Source organism: Leuciscus leuciscus (genome assembly GCF_965113295.1).
Source record: "Leuciscus leuciscus genome assembly, chromosome: 5".
NCBI lineage: Eukaryota > Metazoa > Chordata > Actinopteri > Cypriniformes > Leuciscidae > Leuciscus > Leuciscus leuciscus.
In genome coordinates this window covers 44,472,006-44,490,513 of record NC_138729.1, presented here as the reverse complement: position 1 = coordinate 44,490,513, position 18,508 = coordinate 44,472,006, and the positions used below count along the sequence as shown (strand labels likewise).

The window sequence follows — 18,508 nt, the reverse complement described above, 5'->3', positions numbered from 1 at the left end:
TAAAGGAAGACAGGCGCTCAACGCTTAGCGCGGGCGGAGGCGAGAAAATAATGGGGCAGAACAAAGTGGAGAGTTCTGAAGCTCAATGAGATGAACTCTCTCTAGTCTCTCTCTCCAGCTGTCGGCTAGTACGTTGTCTCGGGGGGTTGCCACGGTGACAAGAGGCCACATGTCTTAAAGGGCCTCAATTTGGTCAAAGGACCCCATTGTTCTGGTGCTAAGCTGCCTTCACTGGGCCTGCGGGATGGGGGAGAGGGGTTTCCCTCCTTCACACGCCACAGAAAAAAAAACACTTAGCACAATCATTTTAACCCCAACATTAGCACACACCCACACACCACTACCACGAGTGCTTAACGTCAGACGTTCAAGGGAACATGTTAACCCTGAAGGTCAAAAAGAGCACATAATAAATACAATAACCCGAATGTCCTAATTAAACTAAGGCCTAATCCTGGTTTAATCTAAACCCAGTCTGTGAAACCAGGCCGAAATGTCTAATCACTATCAATTAACTGATTTGTTGCAGTCGCAAGGCAGGTTACGAGGAAATAATAAATCAAACTCATGGATGGACATTGTAAACTCATGTAAAGTGATTGTAGTTGTTAAAAAATTCGGGAAAAGTAATACTCTGCGATCAAAACATGCATTCTCAAAAAAAAGAACGTTTTTATCCTGTGTAGTCGAATACAATTTCTGTGAATGGCCTGTGCGAGCATGTGACAGCCTTACTTATTGCCTACACTAGATGGCAGTGTTCTATTACTACAAGAAAACTGCCTGGCCAGACCCAATATGAATTGCCATTTTAAGACCTTAAACTAAAAGTTAAAAAAAATTCTTAAGCTGCATTGGAAGAACGATGTGTGATAAGCTATTGATCACGTACAGCAAAGGTGTAAGTCCATGTTCAAATAATGCCACTGGATCTCTGAAACTGGAGACTGACTACAGGACATAAATATTTAAAGGCTGTTGCAGTGCTATTTCGACAACAGCAGCACTGCTGAGGATTGATTCACATAAAACATAATGTGAGTCTTGGTAAACAAACACAGCTGAATCAAGGCTATGAATCAATGGCTAGCGTAATTATTTCCATGTTGTACTGAGTTTTGTGGTAAACTGAAAACGTAAATATAACTTGTAAATAAATAATTCAATTGAAGCCCTATTGTGCTCTATTCACTCATAAGTTCCCCACTGAATTGTCCATTAGCTTTAAACACAGTTGGCTCTTTTTGCAGCACGAACTCAATTACAGGTGTAGTACATTTAAAGAGTGCCAGTTTAAATCCCACTTAGGGAATCAGACATGTTGCGCTTCAAAAGATTGTGTTACTCTTTTTCCAAATTGTTTTTAGAAATTGCAGTTTTAGAGTATGTGCTTCATACATTAAATCAAATGTCAAGAACATGTATGGACTCTAGACCCTATTGTTATGTAAAGTTATGCATTTGAACTGTACTGCAAAGGCTTTTTAAAATGGTTTTTGTATTAATTTCTGTATAACTAACTACTGTATATTAGTAATTAGAATAACGAAATGCATTACGGTAATGAGAAATGTGCTTAACTGTTATGAAAATAAATGTCACAAAACACACAAACAAAAATTCTCTCTTGATTTTGGGTTGAAATATGATCCAGACATGTTTTCATAACATTTATCCATGTAAAATTTAAAGCAGGCCCCTTAACTTGTTTCAAAAGTGATGCTAATGACGATTAGTTCCAATGGAAAAGAAGGTTCGGATGCAAATATTGTTTTGTACTACTGAATTGTGAAGCAGGCAAATATACAGTAAAAGAAAACAAAAAACGTTGTCCTGGGATAGCCATTTATGTAAAACAAAATGATCGGGAAAATCCCATTCAAACAGGATCCTTCATCTAAATGAAGATTTAATGAGCAGAAGTAATTAACAATTATACAATCTTCTTAATAAGAGGCAATTTTCATCCATAAAAATTCATTTAAAACAATACATATAAGAGAAAAGAGTACAATTTTCATTAAAAGTTTATTCGACAGTAAACCGCTACTGACACAAACGATTGATGTCAGTTATTCTCCCAAGTTTGGTGTTGGTTCCTCAGAGGCCTGAAAGAAGACTGGTCCCGTCACTCCGCTGAGTCTTCCACGCGTCCTTCTCCGTCCCGCTTTACTCGGCTCCGGGGACGTGTGGTCCACCCAGGCCAGGCCCACAGCCTGCAGGTCCACGCTCCTCCGGTTCCTCAGGCTGCGTCGCACTGAACCTCGACTCTTCGCCACAGGTTTCAAGATGTCGTCGATGTTGAAGTCATCCTGCTGCCAGGGGGCCAAACTAGGCTCTTTAGGTGCAGCGTTGCTCTCTGACATGCCAACAGTAATTCGCTCTGATTGACCACTCTCATCGACATCGACCTTTACACAAGGACTTTTCAGCACTGTTTGGACACGTCCACGTCTTTTATTACGCGGTGTTTTTTGCTCTAACCTCTCAGTGGTTATGGAGTCTTCATTTGGTACCACATAGATGTTCAAAGCCTCAATTTCCTCGTTCTCAGAACCCTCAGCTTCATGACGCACTGGCCTATCAGAACTGTCTTGGTACATTAGGGTCAAACCTGCAGATTCATTTGGCTTTTGGCTCTCAGCATCTTGTTTCCCAGTTTCATAATCTGATTCAGTAGTGGAGTTAATAGCTGTATTGCCGAGCTCCTTTCTCTTGGCTGCGCCCGAGCTACGACGTTTGCGCTCAGGCCTCCCTGAATCGCGTTTGGCCTTGGAAGTCTTTGACCCTGAGTTTACTCTTCTTGTGGGACTCTGAGTGCCGACTGAGGGTTCCAAATAAGCCGTGTTCAAATCTGGTTGGTTGTCAGTGGTGTCTATCAGAGAGGAGCTCAACGTTTGCTCGTTCTCATTGGTCTGTGTACTGAGAGTACCCAGAATTACCATGGGGCAAACTGTCTTGCTATGGGGAAGGTTGGGTGTCTGAATGCAGTCTTGCTCTCCATCTGTGTGGGAAGAGAGTAAAACCTTTAACATTAGTTGTTCAAAATGCCAACATAACATAGCTCTGTGTTAACAAAGCTGCGTTCTCTTACTCTGGATTGTAAAGTTAAAGCAACACTATGGAACTTTTCCTCTTCGGTCGACCTACAGGTTGGAAGCGGAATTGTCCATTACCGCTGTCGTAAATAATTTCGCTGCCCGCAGCCTACTGTCGCACGCACACTCGCTGTTTATCTAGCACCGGCTTTGGAATGAACGATGTCCACAGACAAGGTAGAGTATGTTGCATGATTTCATGAAAGTATGATGTATTGCGACATCAGAAATGAAGAAAAACTAAATAATGACTATTGTAACGCTTGACGTAAAGCAAGTAAAATTTGTAGTTTTCTTATGTCTCATTAAAACTACAGAAACGCGACCCGGTTTGGCAAACTTGCATAGTGTGGTTATAGCAGATATAGGGCTGCAAAGCGAATCCAGAAGTGCCTTTCACCCTGTTACGACTTGATGAACCCCTGAAACCATTTTGGAAACATTATTTTAAGGTAAACAATTTTACTTAGTGTTGCTTTAATTCAGAATATCTGTTTGAGAGGGCTTAAATGGATAGTTCATCCAACAAATTTTAAAATGCCCCTATTATGTTTTTTTAAATATTCCCTTTCATGTAGTGTACAATATAGCTGTTTGTGAATGTAAACGTTCTACAAAGTTGTAAAGTTGAAAGTGCATGATAAACAAAGTTATTGTCTCCCAAAAGAAAGAATTGCAATTTAACGCATCCTTGCTGAATAAAAGTATAATTCTATACAATAATAAAAAAAATCTTACTGACCACAAACTTTTTTTCCACATGGAAAAAAGTCATTCACATGAAGGTGAATAGATAACAGAACATATTTTTGTGCAATGTACTCATCAGTCTTAATCCGCAGAAGATGAATCTAATTTAGATTAATCAGTCCATTCAGACTAAGCATGGATGAAAAAATTGGCTGAATCATAAATGAAACACTTGGACAAGAGTACCTGTTAGTTTTCCTGACTGGGTTTGTGTTGGTGTGTTGCTGAGACTGGTAGACATTGTCTCAAATATGGGGCTGAGCAGAGGGTTTTTTGAAGCATAGTCTCTTTTCCCGTACAGAGAACGATTCACCTTATTGCCAAATCGTTTATTTACTCCTGACGTCTTCTGAAAAAAGAAAAGAAAAAAAAAGCTGTAGTGAGGAACATGGACAGTTCACACAAATGTGCTCAAAGGCTCTAGACGTATGAAATCACACATCATGCTATTTATATACCAAATGCTAAGTCCAAGTCACATTAGTGTTATTATTTCAGGCTCAATGTCAGTTTGATGCCAGTGTTAATAATCAGAGCTTAAAAAGCCCCCGTTCACCAAGACTCATCACATGTCAGCTTATAAATCCACTTTTTAAGCTTCATACCTTCATCTTTCCTGAAGCAGAAGCTGCTGCAGTACGCGAGCTTCTCCTCTTCTCAGTCTCAATCTCCCCTGGTTGCTGAAATAAAGGAACAGAACAGAGCTGGATGAGTGAAATTATATATTTTTCAGCCTTCTGATGTTCTTCAATATAAAGCCTAAAAGCACATTGAAAATCTGGGATTTTCTAACTTAGAAATAAAGTTTCATGATGAGTTTAAAATGAAAAAGAATATTAAAGTCAAAAAGATCAAATTTTGTACTGATAATACCATTTGGGAAGAATTTTTTTTTTTAGAAAAATGCAACATTGAAATGGCAACAGTGGCTGTTTCAAATTATGGTTTCTCTGACTGAATAAATAAATAAAAGCCTGTTTCAAAGAACTCTCTCACAGTAAAAAAAAACCTCTAAATCAAAATAAAGTACAGACAAGGAAGAAAAATTCTACCAATATACAAATATATAGATATTAAAAAGTACATTTGGTCACAAAGTGTCTATTACAAACTCTTCTGAGTGATAAAGAGCTTAATCTGTTCTTTGAACTGATCCATCAAAATGGACAGTTTGAAAGAAGTGATTTGTAGATACGAGTCCTCACCTTTCTTTTTCTACTGCGAGAGCGAGTTGGTTTAGTGCTGGAGTTAGAGGAACATGTCTTTTCAGAGATGGCAGAAGACTCTGACTCCTGGTCAACCTCTACTGCTGACAAGAAACATGAGTGTCAAATGTTATAGACTGACTAAATACATATTGATGCACTTTTCTGAAATACATTTAATTAGTACATAAGAGTCTAACAGCTAAAGTTAAGAAGTATTTAAACAATGCATTTCTGCTCATAATTTGACATTCTCCTTGCAGAATCTGTAAGAAATGTATAATGATTGAATATTAAAGCTAACACAAAAACGGGAGAAAAATAGACAAACATAAAAACAGATGTGTTGTAAATGTATTAGAAGAACTGCACTGAGCTCTCATAATCTTTATCCTATTTTGCTTTCTTTTTTTTTTAGCAAAGAGAAATAAAAACTGGTATGAATTTACCAGTGAAAGAGCATGATAAAAAAAAAGTGGAAGAAAGTTTAACTCACTGGAGACGGAGAGAGCCAGTGGCTGATCACTAGTGGGACATGGCAGTATTTCCTCTGTCTGTGAATTTGATGGTTTATCGTCCTCCTCTTGAAAAGCAGCGTTCATAACTTCAGAGTCTTCAGCCTGAGGCTGCCGTGGATCCTCAGCAGAGAGTACATCTACAGTTTTACATACATGATTAGAATACAGAGTGAAGAGAAACTTTCCTTCTGTTCAAAATTGTTTCATAACTCACCTTTGTAGTTCTCTGAATGCTTGTATGAGGGAGACTCTTCCTCCATACTGGGAAAACTTATCTGAGAAGATGGATTGGAGAAAGGCAAAAAAACTCACCATAAATACATAATTTTATAGAGGAAGGAACCTCTGTGCAATGACAGAATAAACTCACAAGCCACTGACATGATTAATCTACTATCAGATAAATTAGTTTGGAGTAGCTGGCAAGTGTCAAACCTTTTCGATCTCTTCAAATACTTCATCACTGTACAACAGTCCAGCACAGCGTCTGTCAATAACAAGGACAGGAGAGGCTCCATTGAACTGGGGACTGTTGAAGTCAGGTTGTGGAAGAGGGGCTTCAGATCGTTGAGGGGTCTTCAGCAGAGAGCGTTTAAGTCCCGTAGATGATGGAGGACACATTGGGGTGCCTCCTTTTTGCAGTGGGGTACTGGGAGGGAGGGTTTTGTCAAAGAACTCTGGAGAGAGCGGTGCCCCAAAACGAACGCGCTTCTTCTTGCGCATAGAGGATCCCATGTTATCATCTATAAAAATAAAAATAAAAGATTTCATGAGTTTAGCATTTAAAACAAAATGAACCTGAACCATAAAATAAAGAAATGGATTAAAGGCTCATATAATAGATTTTTATCACCAAATATTCATTGATCTTTTAAATAAAGAGATCAATGGACTATGAAAACATGACATTCTCGTTTTGACGCTTTTAAATATGATAAACCGCCGTAGATCCTCAGTTCAAGCAGCAGTGCAGAGCACGAGTCAATGGAGACGGTTGGATTGTTTCCTGGTGTGGGCGTGGCCTAAATGCAGTGTCTCTATAAGCGATATACTATATACTGACAGAGAGGGGATTTACATTTTCTCTCAGTCTGTCTGCGGTTTTTGTTTGTAATGTACATTTTAATGTACTATTGTAAATTTAGTTAATGGAAAATAAGCTAATGTGCATTTTAAAAACGTACGCAATTCGGATAAGGCATCTAGAATTTTTTATTGAGCGGATAAAATAATCATTTTGACTCATCCTGTTTCTTAAAAATGGTTTCAAGCTGGAAATGATTAGGTTTATCATTTAATAAAACATTTTGGTCAATACTTTATCTCAATATGTAATACATGTTAGTAGACATGTTGTAAATCAAAAATCCTTCTGCAGCTGCTGCAGGTTGTTAACGATTTTGAATGTTAAAATAGGGGTCTCCTGGAAAAAAGGTTGGGAACCACTGGCTTAGAGAACCTCCTAGTGGTCATTATATAAAACACAAAGGCACCTACATGAGACATTTCTTAACTTGACAGCTTTAACTAAAAATATACACACACTTAAGAGAAATTATTCTGATATGAGTGTTTTCCATAAAATGCGTTTTAATTTGTTCAAATTCATGCAAATTTACCCACATTCAAGTGTTGATAAAAACAGAATGTATGAAGCTAGAATAAAGCGTTGTTGTTTTTTTGGTTCGTTTAAAAGCAGAGCACCTGTTCTTTCTTTTGATATATTGCATATTCATACAACAAAATATTCTGGGGGCCATGAAAATTTGGCGAAAATGATCAAAAACAGAAACGCTGGCGGTGGCTGGCAACTTAAAGGGGTGGTATAATGCCCCCTTTTACAATATGTAAAATAAGTCTCTGTTGTCCCCAGAGTGTGTATTTGAAGTTTTAGCTCAAATACCCAACAGATAATTTTTTACAGCATATTAAAATGGTCCCTTTTTAAAGGTGCATTGCGCAAGTCTCTGAGTTTTTGCAGAACTATGCCCCCTCTGGCGGCAAGCGAAACTGCAGCCAGAAGTGTGCACGCTCACGGACAAAAGTTTTCTTTTTTTTATCTTGCGTGGAGTTTGCGTTGGTGTTTGAAATGAACTACAAGCCGGTCTCTTACAATCCATCTTCTACGGAGAATGGCGGCGAATACACAAACCTGCCAGACAGCCAGGTGAGCGTGCCGTGAACGCGCATGACGTCACGCCCAGTCTAAAATTCCAGCCCGAATCCCTCTTATTTATTTTACTTTACAGGATTATAGAGACAATCTCAGTGATCAGAGAAGGGCTCATTCAGCCCATCAGGCAATTGTTTAAGCATGTATGGGTTAGAAAACGGGTATTTTTAACATGAAAAAGTTGCTTAATGCACCTTTAAGGGTCAGGAAAAACGTGTCGTTTCGCGTGTGTCCCTTTAAATGCAAATGAGCTGCTGCTCTGCAAAGAGGGCGGAGCTTCAAGAGCTTGTGTGTGTGTGTGTTAGTAGCTCCGATTACCTCACAAAGACACACACTAAAATGCCTTTTATGTCTAAACTGGAGTCGGACAATGATGGAGAGACAACATGTAGGATGCAACAGGACGTTTCTGAATGGTTAGTTGACGAATTTATGTTGGTGATGTGGAGTTAGCTATCTTCAATTAGCATTTTCTGTCATGATAATCTATAAAGTCGCTTGTGTGGGAACTGTTGTAAGATGCCTACAGAGTGACATGCTATTGCATTTGTGTTATGTACTGTATTGCATGTGAAAAGACGGATGCGAGAGCTTGAGCAGACTCACAAATATGCTGTGCTACAACAACTCTTCCTCTTCTCAACATGGACTGCGTGTTCCCGGGGGCAGGGTTTATATATATTTTAGGGTTAGTGATGTCACTAACCCAGGAGGAATGTTGTGTAGTCCCTACCAGCCATTTGTTGTAGTCCTAAAAAAACTATTTCTTTAAAAGCAAATCTCTTCCCAGACCCTTGCTTTGAACTTTGAGAGTTCTAACTTTGCAGATGTTGTTTATGCTCAAACAGCAACATTACACACTAACTAAAGTTAGAAAAGTGAAATCATAATCAACCACCCCTTTAAAAAAATGAAAAATAAAATACTCGCTGACAGTGAAACAAGCTGTGTTACTATGATGAATGTTTACCTCAAAATGTGGATCTGTATGCAGGTGCGATGTCCTTTTTCTGAATTAAATAAATAGCCTCAACATCTCTCGCTTTTACTCACGTGCCAGCATTTACCCCTCTGTGTGCCATATAGGTTGCCGACCCCTGGTTCAGGCTATTAAAAAAAAATGTAATTCCGCCAAAGAAGAACTTTTGTTTTAAATAAATGTTCATATAAAAGTAGCCTACTTTAGAGTAATATGTTACCATATCACCAGGTTAACACTGAGAATTTGAATAATTGTAATGTGACAATCAGGTGCAGATATCTATATCAAAGAATATCATGGGTGTGGGCGGATTATTAATTTATTTTTTACAGCGGATTCGGGTGACTAGAGCTGACATGCGCATCTCTCTAATGTATATATAATACAATGTCAAATAAATGCTGTCCTTTTAACTATTTATCAAAGAATCTTGAAAAAAAAATGTTTCTTGAATCCCAAATCAGCATATAAAAATTATTTCTAAATGATCATGTGACACTGAAGACTGGAGTAATGATGCTGAAAATTCAGCTTTGCATCGCAGGAATAAATTACAGTTAAAATATATTCAAATAGAAAATATTTGTAATTATTTTTCACAATATTACTGTTTTTCCTGTATTTTTGATCAAATAAACGCTGCCATGGTGAAGTTCCCTTACCTGCTGGCTTAACATCTGGTTTTGACAGCATGGGTGAAGACAAAAGCTCATTCTTTGCATCTGAATCCACACCTGATAGAGACCTCTGGTTTTGAGACTCAGAGCATTTCACCTATAATCATAGAAAAACAGAAGAACACAACGCTGACTACAGGAACACCACCAGACTAATAATAGCAACCGCAAAGTCTGTTCGAGTTAGTGTAGCGTCCATTGGTTGCATTGTAAGCACTTTACCTGTGCCACTTTATCTGCTAATGGCAATTTAACAGATGATAAACTGTATATCGAATATCCAACATGGTGCCGTTAAATGCTGATATGTTTACCCCTTGCTCCTGTTGTATTGTGAAAGTGGGGTAGGGGAGTGGCGTCTCAGTAATCTTGTCCTCACACTCCACTGGTGGGGCCCAGCAGCGTTTCTTAGAGGGAGGCGGCGTCATCGAAGGGAATTGACTTTGCTTAGTCAGCGTGTTCTCCTTTCCTACAGGACAGACAGTAGCAGAAAGAGATGTCCTCATCGAGATAATGGCCCAAGATGACATTTAGCAAAAACAGGTCATGCTACATAAGAACATAATTAATCTATGCTCATTTTAAAATTGCAGTGAATCAGCAATTGCTAATCTCAATAGTAGCTGACCAAAAATGTATGGAAGCCACACAGAGAAAGAAAACTCAGTAGGACTAAGAACTGCTTCTAATGATTTGAATCCTATTGCTGATTCCAGTTAAAGCACAGCATGTAAGACAGAATCCTATCGCTGACATATAAATCAAAAGAAAAACAGCTGCTTATAAACTTTAATATAAATATGTTCATATTTCAGAGGGGTTTTAGTGTTATTATAACGTTAAATAGCATTCAACCTTCCAAGTTGACATTATGAATTTAAAAAATGAGATAGTAGCCTTTTGAAACAACTGTACTGATATTCCTTTAGGTCTGGGCGTTAAAACGGTATCGGTATTTATCAATGGTACACCACTGTCGGTAACGATATTAAAAAAATGTTCGATATAGTGCTCGATATTTTCATTCAAATGCGCGCGCATAGCTCGCGCGTCCACCACAACGTTTCCCAACATCAAATGGCAAACGTAAAGAAAGCGGAACGAAACTGCGCTTCTCATATTTGCTTCATGGACCGTTTATCCGTTTGGACCATCAATGTCAGTGCAGCGCGAGCCGATCTTGATCAAAATCCATGGTGAATGTTGCTGATCCGTGGAATTAAAGCCTATGACTAGTTCATTCATGGCACAATGTTTCTCCTGGTTTACACGTCAGCGCCGTTTGATCCGTTATTAACGGAGACATTTGAATGCTTCTCACTAACGTTAGATCGCGCAGCGATGTTTTTACTTCAGTGGCGAATTCAAATGCTTTCTTTACTGGATATCTTAGTGCTGCTTTCAAGATGTAGGAAAACCCACACTTAAAAAAAATATATTTTAATAAATATAAAAATAAAATTAAATCAAGGAAATTTCTCTGGCATTTCTTTCTTTTTGCTGTATCGAAAACGTACCTAACCGTGACACCACTGTCTGTGTCGTATCTAACCGAAACGTGAATTTTGTGAACCGTTACACACACTGATCTATATAGAATGACATGTCATTATATAGATCAGTGGTTACACGTACCCTTATTACATGTTGATCTACCTCAAAGTTTGCCTTGATTTTTCCACATTTCCACTGCACACATTTTGTAACATTTTATTTAAGTTCAAGAGTTTATTTAACACTTACTTTTTATCTTAATATTTACATAAAGATATTTTTGTTTACATTTATTTTTGACTGCTAAAACTAATATAGCCTAATTTGTTGTTTGCCTTAATAATAATAATAATAATAAAAGAGGCTTAAATTCAAACTTAAAAAATAATATCGATACCGAATGATATGAAACATTATATTGTGATAATTTTTTTAACTCTATCGCACAGCCCTATATTCCTTGTTAACGTTTGAATAAAACGTACATATTAATAGTGTCAAAACCTGAAATGATCACAAATTATTCAAACTGGAAGACTGGATATGCTTATTCAATCTTTTTATGAACACTGAAAGCCCTCTGAAATGTAAACACATTTATTTGAATGCTCATAAGCTTCAGTTGATTCATTCTGCACATCATCTTGCTGCGCTCTAACTGGGATCAATGGAGGAAATCAAATTGCGTCAAATTTATTATGGTGCCTGCTTTTTCTGAATAAGTTCTATTGGCTGGAAATGGCAAGCAATGACAGTATGACATTCTCTTAATAACTTCAAAATTTCATCTGGTCCTACAAGCCTGCATCTGAAAGACATTCTGTTTTTATGTTGGCAGCAATTAACTGTTTGAGGAGAGACTGACCGTTCCTAGAATATTTAGCCAAAGTACTTTTCACATTTTTCTTCTGTTCATCCTCTTCGTCCTCCTCCTCCATCAGACACTGGAAAGCAGCCATCTTCTTCTTCAGAGAGTCACAGCCTAAAAGAAACGGACTCCCCTGCAAAAGCTTTACGAGGAGAGGGCACAAAGTTACCGCAGATAAAGAAAAATGCAAACAACCTTCATCATCATCATCATAATGACGTTAAACAATGTGGCTCACTCTTTGAAACACATTCATGTTGTATTACACCAGAAGATCTTAACTGGTGGGTCGTGTCCCATAAATGGATCGCAAGTCTGTCCTGATAGGTTTGTAGGCATTGAGGGATAAAGTGATGCTTAATCAAATAATCATATAATTATGCATTTTGGATAGCAAATTAAATGGGCCCATATCTTTTGTTGTTGATGTAAAGGGCTGTGTGTCTAATCAAACTATATGGTATTCTGTCACACATTTATGTCACTAATAATTTGGCTTACTATACTTGTACAGTTCTTGCTCAGTGTTTATTCAATGTGTTAGGGTGGAAAATCACTTTTGCATTCACAAAATTCAATGAAATCAAAATCGACAATTCTTATTTTTATTTGCAGTATTTATTATAAATGATTTTATTTTTATTTTTTTCATGTGCCCTCATAATCTTTAATCAAAATAACTTCCCCTCCCTCTAGCAATGACATCTTTTCTCTGATGATGTGTTTACTGGTGCAAGGGCGGGACAACCTGTTACTCACATATGAGATCACAGCAACAGGAAATCACAACCATCCAATCAATTCATGATGGACAAAATCAAGTCCCTACATTTTTTTGTTTTGTTTGAGAAGCCATTTTACTTGGATATACGTCACAATAGGGAAGAAAATACGATCACAACAACTCATGCCCACCTTAAATGATTAAATCAATTATGCTTACTTTTGTTTGATAAACACTTTGATACTGTGTTAGGTCACCACTTGATGATCAATGTAAAATCTGGTTCCTAAAGCAAAAGCTGTATTAGACCATGCATCTACCTGTGGTGTTCGAGGAGGTGTCTTTGCAGCTTGTCTGGCTCTGAAGCAGATAAGAGAGTTCATTTCTGGAGATCCCCGGACCCCAATCGTGGATCTCCTCCTAGCCTTCAGTTGAGCCACTCTGGACTTATCTGAGGAGATAACTCCGCATGAAAAGTGTGCTTCAAATTAATTTAGTGTGCTTCACTGACAAGACAGAACTGCATAGGGTAAAATTGTGCAAAATAAAATAACACTGTACAGAAAATGATCATAAATAATAAAAGGCATTAACTGAACAAAAAGTTCACAAGGCATATACATAAGGTAGGGATAGTTCACCCAAAAATGAAAATTCTGTCATTAATTACTCTCCCTCATGTCGTTCCAAACTGGTATGACTTTCGTCCATCTTCAGAACACAAATGAAGAACTTTTTTTATAAAAGCTCTTTAATAAAAGCCTAAATTCAATCTGTTCATCATATAAAGTGATTGAGTCTCTTAATAAAATTTGGACTAAACCGCTCAATCAAACCGTTTTATGAACTATCAATCTCTTGAAGCGATCTCTGTGAACTTTTCGAAGCATCAAAGTGGTAGTTGCGTATCTGTCAATGGAGGAACAGAGAGCTCTCAGATTTCATTAAAAAGATATTCATTTGTGTTCAGAAGATGAACGAAAGTCTTACAGGTTTGGAACAACATGAGGGTGAGTAATTAATGACAGAATTTTCATTTTTGGGTGAACTAACCCATTTAAATCAAGTTTATTTTTGCTAACCTTTAATCTGGGATGACGATAAGAAGCTGTCTGTTGATATGCCAAACTGTGAAGGAGTGAGTTTGGAGAAATCCACATCTCCAGCAGCTTCAGTGTTCTGCCGAGAGGGAGACAGGGCTGCCAGTGGTGGTCTGCTGTCCATGGCTTCAGTATCCTCCATGCTTGAGTCCAGTACATAAGAAATGAGATCTGAGTAAATAAATGAACTGAAGATAAGAGACTGTCATACTGAATCTTCATAGTAAGATCACAAGATCTTCCACTCTTTAAGATTAGTCATAACTTTTTTAAGTCTGTTACATAAAAGATAGATTGTTCTGAAAAGTAAGACTGATTAGCCCCCGCTAATTGCTAACGTTAGTTGGTCAGACTAGTTCTTACAACAGATATTAATATAATATACAATACTTCAAACTCACAGCATCTAAGTTTAATTATCCTAACCACACATAATTATGCGGTAAGTTGAATTTTATTGTTTACATTTAGCAGCTAACTTATGTTTATAGAACTGGCAGGACAGGAGAGATTTACTTTATGCACGTATCTCAAAACATCAGGCACTATAAGAAACATTACATATTTGCATTGTTTTACCCTACTGTATAGCTACCAACAAAACTACAACTAGTTTAGATATAGAAATGTTATATCTGTCTAATATGTAAAAACAAATATTTGTTTCTGTTGTATTGAAATGTTCAAACTTCGCTCCTTACCGCACGTTAAAACGACGCAAATATTCTTCCGCTGTGAAGGAACCTGAATGGACCTTAAAATAACGTCTTTTTACAGCCACTAATCAACGATACATCTGTATATAAATATTACTGAATTTTAAATGTGTATTTGTATGTGTATTTTCTGGACATGAGAGAGTACTAGTTCTAACGCATCTGGTTGTCCTTGTCCATCTAGCAACAACGTCCTGTTCATATGAATCAGCCAATCAGGTTTAAGAAAATGCGTCATGTGCTTCAAAACGGCCAATCACATTGAGGCGTACCCAACGTGCCTGTTATTGTCACGTTATGTGTAGTTCGTAGACTGAAAAAAATGGTGTAGTTCTAATGGAGATGGTTTAAAATTGACTTACTATATATATATATATATAAATTATATAAAATAAAATAAATAAATATACATTTCCTAAAACTGTACAATACATACAATACAGTAGGTTGTCTACATTCTAAATTAAGTAGCCTATTTTAAAAAATATACATATTTCACCCTAAAATGTTGTCATCATTTGCTATTTTTGGAGCTGAAGTAGGCCTATCTCATAAGGAAATATTTCTAAAGTGACATCAATTTTCTCTGCATGCTATTATTATTGTGCTATAGAATGACATTAGAGTCATAGTGCAGTTAACTACTAAACATCGTTTAATTTCAACTGTAAAACACTTTTCAACCTCCTCTAATGCAAGAGGAACAGGCTCATTTCTGTTGGGTTTCTGCTGGCACATTGCAGGGCAGGGTTTGGCTGGTGATCTTAAAGGGATAGTTCACCCAAAAATGAACATTATGTCATAGTTTACTCACCCTTACGTTATTTAAAACCTGTATGAATTTCTTTCTTCTGTTGAGCACACAAAATATATATTTTGAAGAATGTTGAAGAATGAAGAATTGTGCCCCACAACTGTTTGGTTACTGACATTCTTCAAAATATCTTCCTTTGTGTTCAGGAGAAGGTTTGGAACAACTTAAGGACAAGTAAATAATGACCGAATCTCTTTAAGCCCCTGCTGGTAGATGCCATAGGCCTACATCACTATGCAGGCAAAAAGCATGCTGTTTTCTCTATAGCTCGACATTCAAAAGTAGCCAGATATTCTGAAAGTATTACATTTATTGCCTGCTAAAAAGACCTAACCTTGATCCATCTGTTCTTAGTAACTACCGGCCAATTTCTAAACTCCCATTTATTTCCAAGGTTTTAGAGAAAGCAGTGCTTTCACAGTTAACTTCTTACCTGGATGCCTTTAATATTTTGGATAAGTTCCAATCTGGTTTTAGAGCGCTTCACAGTACAGAGTCAGCCTTGCTTAAAGTTACGAATGATCTTTTGTTGTCTACTGATTCAGGGTCATCTGTCATTCTGTTACTATTAGATCTGAGTACAGCCTTCGACACTATTGACCATGACATCCTCTTGAAACGACTTCAATATGCAGTAGGGGTTCAAGGCACGGCATTAAAATGGTTCACCTCTTATTTAAAGGGTAGGACGTTTTCAGTAAATATTGGGTCGTTTACCTCACCTACTGCACCCGTCCCTTATGGTGTTCCTCAGGGTTCTATTCTTGGCCCTTTATTGTTTTCACTCTACATGCTTCCCCTGGGCTCCATTCTCCAGAAATATAGTATAAACTATCACTGCTACGCCGATGACCTACAACTTTACCTTCCTATCAAACTTGAAAATGACTTTTCTATTCAACTTCTTTTTTCATGTCTTGACGAAGTGAAAATTTGGATGGCTAACAATTTTCTGCAACTAAACACTGACAAAACTGAGGTGCTTCTGCTAGGCCCCGCTGCACTCAATACTACTCTGACAAGTAGGTTAGGCTCCCTTAGTGATAGCGTACAACCCTATGTAAAAAATCTAGGGGTCCACTTTGATCATTTACTACAATTCGACAAGCAGGTAAACATGGTTGTAAAGAGTAGCTTCTTCCACCTCAGATCTGTTGCGAAGGTAAAACATTTTCTTTCTCAAAAGGATCTTGAAATTGTCATCCACGCACTAATCTCTTCTAGACTGGACTATTGTAATTCTCTGTATGTCGGCCTTCCTCAAAGCACTCTATCTCGGCTTCAGATGGTTCAAAACGCGGCAGCCAGATTGCTGACAGGAACAAAAAAGCGGGAGCATATTACTCCTGTTCTTGCTTCATTGCACTGGCTCCCTATTAAATTCAGAGTTGATTTTAAGGTCCTTCTTTTTGTATATAAGGCACTGCAAAAATCAGCCCCGGATTATATCTGTGACCTTATCCAGCCATATACAACTTCTAGGTCATTAAGATCTTGTAACCAGCTTCTTTTATCTGTCCCTCGTTCACGTTGCAAATCCAAAGGTGACAGAGCTTTCGCGGTTGCTGCCCCTAAACTTTGGAACAGCTTACCCTTTAATATCAGGGCCTCTGCATCGCTCAACGTTTTTAAATCTAGCTTAAAGACTCATTTTTATACTCTTGCATTTGAGTGATGCTGTGTGTTCTTTTCTTTTTTTTTTTTCTTTTTTTTTTTTTATATCAAATTTTCTTTTTTAACCTTTTGACCGTCTGTAAAGCACTGTGGATCAACAAACGTTGTGTTTATGTTGTGCTCTATAAATAAATTGACTTGACTTGACTTGACTAACATTATAAAAAAAAAAAAAAAAAAGGCGTATGATCAAGAAGGTACACCACTGTTCAAATATTTTGGGGTCAGTAAGATTGTTTTTCTTTTTTATTATTTAATAGGCTTTTATTAAGCAAGGATTAAACTGATCAAAAGTAAAGCCAGTAAAGACATTTATGATGATAAATGCTGCTCTTTTAAACTTTCTATTCATCAATGAATCATGCAAAAATGTATCAGTTTCCACAAAAATATTAAGCAGCACAAATGTTTTCAGCATCGATGATAATAATAAATATTTCTCAGAATGATTTCTGAAGGATCTTGCAACACTGAAGACTTCAGTAATGGCTCGGCTGCTGAAAATTCAGATTTGCATCACAGGAATAAATTTACATTGTAATATATCACAACTTTGCTGTTTTATGTATGCAGCCTGGGTAAGCATAAGAGACTCATTTCAAAACATTAAAACAAATTTACTGACTTTTGAACGGTATAGATGATAAGACCAGACGTTTGTAGATGGATACATCATTGATAGCGATGATGCCACTTTGAGTGATGTGATCTGCATATATAAGCAGTTGCCCGAGGGTCTATCCAGATGTGCAGTATTTAGTGATCAGGGAGTAGAGAACCCTGAGGTCTGACAGGAGTCTCACAGATATGAGGTTTGACAGGAAGACGTTCGTGCGTCAAAAAGACTTTGTTTTGTTTATCGGAAAGCCTGATCTGCTGTTTGTCTCGAGCGGGTTGGCGAGGAGATGCTCTGGTCTGATTGTGTTGAATGGAGAGCTGAAAACCACCAACAGGATCCAGACGTACGTGCCAGGGGAGCCCAGGTGTTTCACAGACACAGATGAGGCTGCTTCAGGCTATGGCACTCTCCAATTGTCAGTTCAATGCTTCCTCATAAACTGACATTTCATACTGATGAGTTTTTGTATGATAATAGCATTAATAATGAACATAACTTTTGTTTCTTATTCGTTTGACCTTTTTTTGACTTAAACAGCAGCATTCCCCAACATCATTCATTATCTAACCAAAGCTAATTTAAGGCTAAAAATAAGTGCCGTAAACAAATACACTCAAAGGTCAACTGAGACATAAAAGTAGTAGAGCAGAGATGAAACGTTCATATAGACAAAATCAAGAGCACTATTTTGTTACCATATTCATTTATACTTTTTGGATGTGGTACTGTGGTAATACCATGTTTTTGGTCATATACTTTGGGCAATACCATGGTTTTTAGATATATACCATGTGAAATGCTTTGTTAAAAGTGCCTGTAAATATGTGAATGTGGTAATAGTACTTTCTTGTCAGGTTACAGGTTCATCATAGAGGTAAAACTGGGCTTTCTGATTTTATTTTTTGAATGAATAACTATAAATAAATGAAATTTTAAGTGGCACTCCTATTCTTCCAGTTCTAGAAGAATAAATATTTTCATTTATAAATCAATAAATCTGAATTTATTTATAGTTATTAATTCAGAAATGAAAATTGTCATAAAATTCCTTTTAAAATAGACAAATAATCAGATATTCAAAATAATATTTCATTAA

The 18,508-nt window shown here is 37.2% G+C and overlaps 1 protein-coding gene across 5 annotated transcripts; it reads right to left on the bottom strand.

Moving 5' to 3' along the window:
• Window positions 1-1,828: 1,828 nt before the first annotated feature.
• cdca2 (cell division cycle associated 2) lies at window positions 1,829-14,501 on the bottom strand. 5 transcript variants are annotated; one of them, XM_082171659.1, is made up of 13 exons: window positions 14,291-14,501; window positions 13,572-13,760; window positions 12,810-12,940; window positions 11,763-11,907; window positions 9,718-9,872; window positions 9,389-9,500; window positions 6,007-6,314; window positions 5,786-5,846; window positions 5,550-5,708; window positions 5,054-5,157; window positions 4,454-4,528; window positions 4,035-4,197; window positions 1,829-3,004 (listed from the first exon to the last, which is right to left on the bottom strand). In XM_082171659.1, exons 2-13 carry the CDS (start codon window positions 13,729-13,731, stop codon window positions 2,073-2,075), a joined length of 2,505 nt encoding a protein of 834 aa, XP_082027785.1. In that variant the 5' UTR covers window positions 13,732-13,760; window positions 14,291-14,501; the 3' UTR covers window positions 1,829-2,072. The 5 variants fall into 5 exon arrangements, with proteins under 5 accessions (XP_082027785.1, XP_082027788.1, XP_082027787.1 ...); XM_082171662.1 differs by having other exon boundaries at window positions 4,035-4,194; XM_082171661.1 differs by having other exon boundaries at window positions 5,054-5,154.
• Window positions 14,502-18,508: the final 4,007 nt, after the last annotated feature.

Bases quoted from the DNA above. Each gene is read 5' to 3' on its own strand.
- cdca2 (XM_082171659.1), bottom strand. From the start codon at position 13,731: ATGGAGGATACTGAAGCCATGGACAGCAGACCACCACTGGCAGCCCTG. The intron at 9,873-11,762 runs GTCAGTCTCTCC...TCTGTCCTGTAG, and splicing joins GGCTAAATATTCTAGGAACG to GAAAGGAGAACACGCTGACT. The intron at 3,005-4,034 runs GTACTCTTGTCC...CTTCCCACACAG, and splicing joins CCAGTCAGGAAAACTAACAG to ATGGAGAGCAAGACTGCATT.